The sequence below is a fragment of the Chanodichthys erythropterus genome, chromosome 20 (assembly GCF_024489055.1).
Source record: "Chanodichthys erythropterus isolate Z2021 chromosome 20, ASM2448905v1, whole genome shotgun sequence".
NCBI lineage: Eukaryota > Metazoa > Chordata > Actinopteri > Cypriniformes > Xenocyprididae > Chanodichthys > Chanodichthys erythropterus.
In genome coordinates this window covers 30601584-30610576 of record NC_090240.1, presented here as the reverse complement: position 1 = coordinate 30610576, position 8993 = coordinate 30601584, and the positions used below count along the sequence as shown (strand labels likewise).

Sequence of the window (8993 nt, the reverse complement as noted above, 5' to 3'; positions counted from 1 at the left end):
CTCTTGCACACTGTATTGGTGACCAACATGGGTCTGTTTTGGTACGTGTAAGGTTAAGGAAGAGATCTGTGCAGCTGGGATCCTCAAGTTCCTTGCTTATAGTCTCTCTGGAATAGGGGTTTTTGATGCCAAGGACCCTTGTGAAGGACCACTTCTTAAAATATAAAGGCAGCTATATAGTTTTAAAATGAATTTATATGTTGTGAGAAAATAGTGACTGTAATATTATAAAAGCAACGTTTCTTTTTTTATTAATTGGCATTTCTTGCATTTACATAGTATTGAACATTTTATTGCTAATTCAAAATATAATTTTAATAATTAATAATTTTAATACATTTGTATAGTGTCTTAATAATAAATATTAGTGCAATCGATATTAATAAACAACAATAATAATAATAATAATTATTATTATTATTATTTATGAATTCATTCTTTTTTTTTTTTTAATGGACCCCAGTTTGAACTTTGAGAGTTTAGAGGTGTTTCCTTCCTCTATTTCCGCTTCTGAAGTAGTTCATTCAAATCTGGTATTGCTACACTGTTAACATTTTCTGTGCCTTCATGATAAATTGTGTCTTTTTCTTTGTTTGTAGCTTTTTTCCCTTTGGATAAAAACATGCAAAAATAATACAAGTGTGCAGTATTACCTTAGTAGATTTAATATTGATAGTATTTACAAAACAAAACTAATACCTGGCCATTACAGTTTTTCAGAAAATATCAGAAAACAAATCCCATGATGTCTACACCTCAGTATTTCTTCCAAAACCAGTTTTGACCAAAGTTTTGCTTTCAAGTTCAAAAATATCTGGCAGTCATAAAGTCAATTATGCAAACATAGGTTGAGTCTCTTCAGCTGACAGGTCCGTGTTTGCGTTCTGTCATGACTCAATCACCCATTGGCACTGAAACTGTGCCCTCTTCACCGCAGTACAAGAATGAAACTGCTCACTTCAGATCTTGAAGACCTATGGGTCTTGCTTGGCTTCTAGTTCACCATATAAAAACAAAACACATTTACTGTTAGTGAGCACTGAAGAGGTGAGTTAGCTGAGACCGATTTGACACAACACCCCCCCCCCCCTTACTAAAAATACACTGTGTGACTTCATACAGCCACAAGTGGAAAACAACAACAACACCTCGTGTGTAAGCTACTTCCAAGATGATCCTTAACAACATGTCCATCTATCTATCTATCTATCTATCTATCTATCTATCTATCTATCTATCTATCTATCTATCTATCTATCTATCTATCTATCTATCTATCTATCTATCTATCTATCTATCTATCTATCTATCTATCTATCTATCTATCTAACCCACACACTGGGTTTCCATGTTTTATGGGGACTTTCCATAGACAAAGACATAAAATATTCTTATATATATATATATATATATATATATATATATATATATATATATATATATATATAGATATACACACACACACACACACTGATCAGACATAACCTTCCATAACCTTATGAGCACCTTCCTAATATTGTTTTGGTCCCCCTTTTGCTGCCAAAACAGTCCTGACCTGTCGACGCATGGACTCCTCTAGACCCCTGAAGGTGTGCTGTGGTATCTGACACCAAGATGTTAGCAGCAGATCCTTTATGTCCTGCAAGTTGTGAGGTGGAGCCTCCATGGATCGGACTGTTTGTTCAGCACATCCCACAGATGCTCAATTGGATTGAGATCTGGGGAATTTGGAGGCCAAATCAACACCTCAAACTCGTTGTAGTGCTCCTCAAACCATTCCTGAAGCATTTTTGCTTTGTGGCAGAAGCATTATCCTGCTGAAAGAGGCCACAGAAACCAGGGACCGTTTCCACGAAAGGGTGTACATGGTCTGCAACAATGCTTAGGTAGGCGGTACGTTTCAAAGTAACATCCACATGGATGGCAGGACCCAAGGTTTCCCAGCAGAACATTTCCCAAAGCATCACACTGCCTCCTCCGACTTGCCTTCTTCCCATAATGCATCCTGGTGCCATGTGTTCCTCAGGTAAGCAGCACACACGGCCATCCACATGATGTAAAAGAAAACGTGATTCATCAGACCAGGCCACCTTCTTCCATTGCTCCAGTTCTGATGCTCATGTGTCCACTGTTGGTGTTTTCAGCGGTGGACAGGGGTCAGCATGGGCACCCTGACTGGTCTGTGTCTATGCAGTCCCATACGCAACAAACTGATGCACTGTGTATTCTGACACCTTTCTATCAGAACCAGCATTAACTTCTTGAGCCATTTGAGCTACAGTAGCTCGTCTGTTGGATCGGACCACACGGACCAGCCTTCGCTCCCCACGTGCATCAATAAGCCTTGGCCGCCCATGACCCTGTCGCCGGTTCACCACTGTTCCTTCCTTGAACAACTTTTGATAGATACTGACCACTGCAGACCGGGACCACCCCACAAGAACAGCAGTTTTGGAGATGCTCTGACCCAGTCGTCTAGCCATCACATTTTGGCCTTTGTCAAACTCGCTCAAATCCTCACGCTTGCCCATTTTTTCTGCTTCTAACACATCAACTTTGAGGACAAAATGTTCACTTGATGTCTCATATATCCCACCCACTAACAGGTGCTGTGATGAAGAGAAAATCAGTGTTATGTATGTGTGTGTTTAATTCCAATAATAATTGAACAAATATTCAGTGCCATAAATATGTAGTTCATTATTAATAAGCACACACCACTTATATTCTGCAATATACACACGTCATTGTTTTCTATCTGTTCCATTAATGCCCAAATACCTTGTATTTCTAAGCAGGCTGACATTCTTATCTAGCAACATTGTTTTGACCTATTTGAGTGCCTATTATCAGTACTTATTGTACTGATTGGGGTTGTTTGACTTAAATGTGAATGCCTTGTTTTTTCTCTCATAAGCTTTGGACACACCCTGGAAAAGTTGCAAAAAAAGGCTGGTTCAAAGTCTTTCTTCCCTCCCATACATTTAAGTTAGACTGGTTAAAAGTTAAGCCAGGGTGCAGAAACAGTTTTAGAGGCCCATAGCTTATTTATCAATGAAAAAAGCATGAATCAGGTAGTCATTAACATTTTATCACATTCAAATGCATGATATGCAATTTGTCTTTATGAGGTCAGAACTTAAATCCCATATTAAATTGCCAGCAGTAATCTTATCCGATTAATCCCACAACACTCATGCCATTTGAGATGAGTTTATTGTATCATAGTGCTGTTTTAAAATGTGAAATAAATTGCTCACTTCATTAATGATAGTCACATTAATGACAACGTTTGCACTTTGAACTCCTCTTCAGCAATCTAAATCAACTTTGCCAGATGCACTGATATTGCAGCACCGCTGCAGGAGTTAAAGTTCCTTCAGTCGGACAGTTGACAGAAGCAACTGTGTAAAAGCTGTTCATTGACGACAAAAGGCAAGAGTCCTGCCTCCGTCGACAGCTCAACCAATCCCAGCGTGTGGAGCAGACGAGCCTTCAGCAGCCTTCCTCAAATCTACTCTTAAAGCCCACAAGACAAGATCGTGTGACAGCAGCGTAATACTACAGAGAGGAGAGCATGATCTGCCATGAGACACTTCATGTCTCAAGGGCACATTTAACGGCTAATGAAGCATTCTTCAGCAAAGAGAAACGGATCGTACTAGAACTTTAAACAGCAAGGATTAATGCGAGTGATTTAGAGAGGTAAGTTTGCTTGTTTTTATGCTTTCATTTACGCGTCGAGCAGTCGCGTGGCATGCGTGCAACTGTTTGCTGCGTCGAAACGTGAGGCAGATCATGCAGAATAGCCTATATAAAAAAAGCAAAACAGCCAGAATTAATTGTAGGCCTATGTAATGAGTTTAACTATATAGAGAAGGAGAGCCTATATTATAACCTAAGCTTATAACCTACATTAAATATATATGTAATAGTTTATTACATAAAACGTTGCTTATTTCGAACTTTATTGTACGGTGCACTTTTTTTTTTTTAAGTAATAAATGATAAGAAATGTATTAATTAATAATTAATAAATACAAATATTTAGCGACTTCCATGTGTAGTAATATAGTGCATAATTATTAATAAGTACACTTTACTACACTTAAAAAAATAATCTCACTAAGATTTTTTAAGCATAACCAAAGTTACCTGGAGTACGTTCATTGCATATTTCGACCACTTTGACTTTTTTACGGAGGAAAATCAAGTTCAACTAAGTTGATGCCTAACGTGGAGTAATTAAGGCAATATTTAAAGTGATTTTAAAGTGTCTGAGGGTATTTGAAAAACAATGTCTCCTCTTGAGTTTGCAGTGGACACATGTGGGTGTTGACACTGCCTGTAGATGTCAGGGTTATTGTCGGTCATTATGCAGCCGACAGGGGGCGCTAGAATCACCACCGCGATTAATCACCAATTAAAGTTAGCGGTACTGATTAATGAGCTACTTCAGCAACCTGTGGCGAAGCTTAATTACAGATCTATAGACTTAGACCTTTAGTGTATGTTTTAAAGATGAGAAAGACTTTTATGTTTGGTTGTAGAAAGATTGGGTCTTGTTGTCTTTCATTACCATGAGTGTACATTACCATTTACATTTTCGCTGTTTCATAATTGTTTTACCATTTACATCTGGTAAATACTTCTTATTATGACAGTATGTGTAAAATCTCTTTTGGAGTGGTCATTGCATTGCTGTAGCTACAGATTTTCTTTCTCTTTTTTTTCTTTTTATTTCAGTGCATGGGCCAAGGAATGCTATAATGAAATTACTAGCTTCAGTATTGAAGTTAGGCTTTGGTGGTCAAATTCCCAGAAATGAACAATGTTGCTTTCTTGAATGTCTTACATACAGTTGATATGCTGATAGCAGCACTACAGCTGGTCTTTTATGCTAACAAGAAAGACACCTCAGAGTGAAAACCAAACATTTTACAGAAAAAAAGGACAAAAGTCTAAACTAGTGAACATATTTTAGTGATTAAACAAGGTTGTCTCACACATAACAGGATCACTTTATGTGCTTGGTTTCCAATTATCATCTGCTTCAAATCAAGCACAATAATCTAAGAGTCTTTGTGTGCACACAATAATATCTTGTCTAAATGGGGTTAGTTTATAGCAAGACTTGTAGTGAGGGAGTAACACATTCACATCCTTATTTTAGCTTTGACGTATACAGCTAAATTGTTTCCAGTGTCTCACACATCCACAAGGCAGGAGTTAATGGTAGCTTAGCCATTAGCTGCTGCTTGGCTGTTTTCTAAAATATTCTTGTGAACTGAAACAGATGTATGTTTAGATGCACTTTTAGAACCTGACTACAGCTGGTTTTTGCAACGTCACTGAATATTTGAAGGATTAAATGCACATTGCGCATCACCACTATCTATTGGAGTGTGTGTAAAATGCCAATGCTAATTGTAGTCTGACTCCAGAGGGTTAACGTGTGTATACAGTACATGTTGAATGACATCAAGCTATCTAGGTCTGTTCAGGCATGCTTCACAAAATTCAGTCAGATTAAATTATTACTAATTATTCAGTCTGACTGAAATTTAACTTGAAAGTGCATACTGACTGAGATCAAAAATCTGGTCTCAAATTTGGTTCAGTTGGACATCCATTAAAACTGTTAAATCAGTTTGAATTTTATCCATCTACAAAATGTCAAATTATTGCTAATCCCAAATTTGTTTCTTGTTTTTTTATAGACCGAGAAAAAACGGAATCATTAATAGCAGGGAACTGTACAAGTGGCCGCCGTGCTACGGACAGGCAGTAGCCAGGAATGGTGGATCACTTGCTGCTTGATGCAGAGACTTTCTTTCCTTACACTTTTTTGCTGCCAGCCCACAACCCATCGGATATGGTGACAGACGAGGGTGTGTACCATATGCTTCCATCTCCATTCTCAGAGGATAACCTGAGTGACTCGTCTAGCCCACGTTCCTGTTCCAGCCCTGAGTCTCAGGTGTTGGGCTCTAGTTGTGGGAGTAACTCAAGTGGAGAAAGCCAAGATGGCCTCCTTGACTTTCTTCACTCTCAGTCCCTGACTTTGAGCCAAAACTCACTCTCTTCTACCACGGTATCTGCCATGGTCCCTCCTGTCCTTCCCATGGGTCTGGCTTGGGAGTCACGACGGGACCGCACCACCAAAGAGGAGTGCTTCGAGTTCCCTGTTTTCCCTGGAGATTTGGAGGACCATGCGGGGCTACTGTTTCAGCCCACTCTGGAGGAGATCGAAGAGTTCCTGGAGGAGAACATGGAAGTGGTGGCCTTGAAGGAGGAAGCCGGTGAGGGTCTAGTCACCTGTACGAGCATCCAAGGAGCTGCATCAGAACCTTGGGCTCAAAGCTCAGACCAAACAGTGCCTGTTTCAAGTGACATAGTCAATGCCATTTCTGATCCAAAAAGTGGACAATCCACAGTAGGGGCCTCCACAAATCCCCAAAGCTCGCTGAAAAAGGAGGACTCTTCTGGGAAGGTTGTGGTGGTGGAGAATCCTAGCATGCCTGTGATCCTACAGCTCCAGCCCATTCAAGTGAAACAGGAATTGAGCCCTAAAACAGCCCCCTCGCCACCAACACCACAACCTGCCTCAGACATCAAAATAACCCAGCTCCTTGTCAACATTCAGGGTCAAACTTTTGCCCTGGTACCTCAGGTGATCCCACAAGCCAGCCTTAACAGCTCTTCCTCCAAATTTGTCCGTATTGCCCCGGTTCCCATTGCCGCTAAGCCCTTAGGTCTTGGGGAGAATGGAACAGGTGATGGCCAGGGCTCAGGGCTTGTAGTTGGGGGTCACAAATTCCAAAAGAGCTCAGTAGCTGATCTTATAAAAATGCACAAGTGTACTTTTCCTGGCTGTGCCAAGATGTACACCAAGAGCAGCCACCTGAAGGCCCACCTGAGGAGACACACAGGCGAGAAACCATTTGCCTGCACTTGGCCTGGCTGTGGCTGGAGGTGAGTGCTTAAGGGCAGGTGTCCACAACTTATACATTTGTCTTTGAAAATGTTGTTTGGACAGAACAGGCAATCGATTTTTCTTCTGTACAGTTACAAATGTGTTTTTTTTCTCTCACTCAAAACACTGAGGTTAGCTGTCAAGGTCTGTATGTGTACAAAAGGCTTTCACTCCAATAAGTTGTAGTTATTGCGAAAGCAGTGTGGTACATCATTATCTTTGTTGTCCATGAATGAACTTCAAACAGAGGCTAATTATGGCTGTGGACTAGTCAAATCTAAAGATATGCTAGCTTATTACTCATATTCCTTGCTTTTAATGTTATTGCACATTGTTGCCATGAACCAATTACATTAGGGGTGTCCAACCCTGCTCCTTGAGGGTCAGTGTCCTGCAGAGTTTACCCCAACACACTTGCTTGGAAGTTTCTAGTAATCCTGAGGACCTTGATTAGCTGGTTCAGTTGTGGTTAATTCTGATTTGAGCTAAACTCTGCAGGAAAGTGGCCCTCCAGGAGCAGGATTGGACAGCCCTGAATTGCATGAACCGACTCACAAGAATGAATCAGACTTTCCAGTGTAATATAAAAAGGATAGCACGTACCCTGTACAGTTCAGTAGAGCAAGTTTGATTACTACCGTTAATGTTGCATTTAAAATACAATGCGGTTTAACATGCAATTGGGTCTTGCTACACCGCCACTCGTTGGAACATTTAGCATGTTACTGCAAAAACTAAACTTTACTTTGCAAAAACAGCTGATCACGTAATTGACAGAAGTAGTTTATTTAGTAGCGTCGCTTCTTTACTCCCCCAACATTGCTCCATAATCACTTTGTATTGTAGCTGTAAATTTCATTCACAATTTGTCCTTCGATTTTGGGACTTGTTGTGTGTTATCTCTGCTGTTTGCAGATTAGATAAAGTCTTTGAAGAGGCAGACTTTGTCCTATTCAGCGCTTCATTTGTTTACTCTTAGTCTATGTCCAGTTCCAATCTCTCTGAGCAGGCTTGGATACTGTGTAAAGTGCACCAGCAGTTGTAGTGAGGTCAGGATTGACAGGACAGATAAAGTTTCAAGTGCTGGTCTTTGACAGACGAGTTTGGTTCTTATATTTTTGTATGTTTGTGGGTGATGTTTACTCTGAAAGTGTGATCTTCAATTGATTGCATTAGTTATCAAGTTTGAGTAAATACATTCTTCAAGCACTTGGTCGTAGTAGTATCCCTGATTTAGCTATTACCAGGTTCCAAGTACCTCTTTCAGATGTTAGTTTCTGTAAATGATCCACTGGTTTGTCTAGTTTCATGTCCGAGTCGCCAAGATATTGTAATTATTGTAAAACGGCAAAAAAACAGAACGTCAGGTTAACGCTGAGAGAGAGGCCTCTAATCAAGTATGATAAGACTTTCTGTTCGAGAGGTCTGTTGTTATCAGTGACCTTGGTTAGCCTTGCTTCTGGATAGCAGTTGGCAGTGACTGTCCTTCAGCAGTCTCAGATTCTGATTGAGGTCTCCGGGATACTGTCAGGAAATGGATGTAGGGAAGAAAGCAATAGAAGTATGCCCCATTGGCTGCCTCAAGCCTGGCTGCAGCAATGCTTTGCCAGCATTTTTAGCATTCCTTTGGTACTCCGCAAATAAATGTGTCCAAGTGACACAAACACACAAAACCATGCTCACACTTAGATTAGAAGTTACTTAGACCTAAAAGCACACACAATAGCTTTAAACATGGTACTTGACTGGAAAACACACCAGTTGGCTTAGCTTCGGGATGCTAATGTCTTTGCACACACATCCTGTGCTTTGCTATTTCTTAGTGGGTCAACAAACCAGGAAGTACATACTTTATTTTATACAACTTGCACACAAAGGTTAATAGAGGACAAAACCTGCATGAAAAGCTGCATTGGAACTGATACGGTTTGCAGTATCAACATATGTGTGTATCAGAGCATACAAACGTGCTTTAGCGTAACTCATCTGGTTTTGAAATGGAAAATGCAGATTTAGA

The 8993-nt window shown here is 40.1% G+C and overlaps 1 protein-coding gene across 7 annotated transcripts in view; it reads left to right on the top strand.

The window, feature by feature from the left end:
* Positions 1-3523: 3523 nt before the first annotated feature.
* klf15 (Kruppel like factor 15) overlaps positions 3524-8993 on the top strand; it is a 40229-nt gene continuing 34759 nt past the window's right edge. For 3 of the 7 annotated variants that reach the window (XM_067371292.1, XM_067371291.1, XM_067371290.1), the window contains exons 1-2: positions 3524-3705; positions 5721-6975. In XM_067371292.1, coding sequence (XP_067227393.1) covers positions 5798-6975 — 1178 coding nt within the window. In that variant the 5' untranslated portion in view covers positions 3524-3705; positions 5721-5797. The remainder of the gene's footprint in view (positions 3706-5720; positions 6976-8993) is intronic. The other 4 variants (XR_010892861.1, XM_067371294.1, XM_067371293.1 and 1 more) reach the window with 2 other exon arrangements.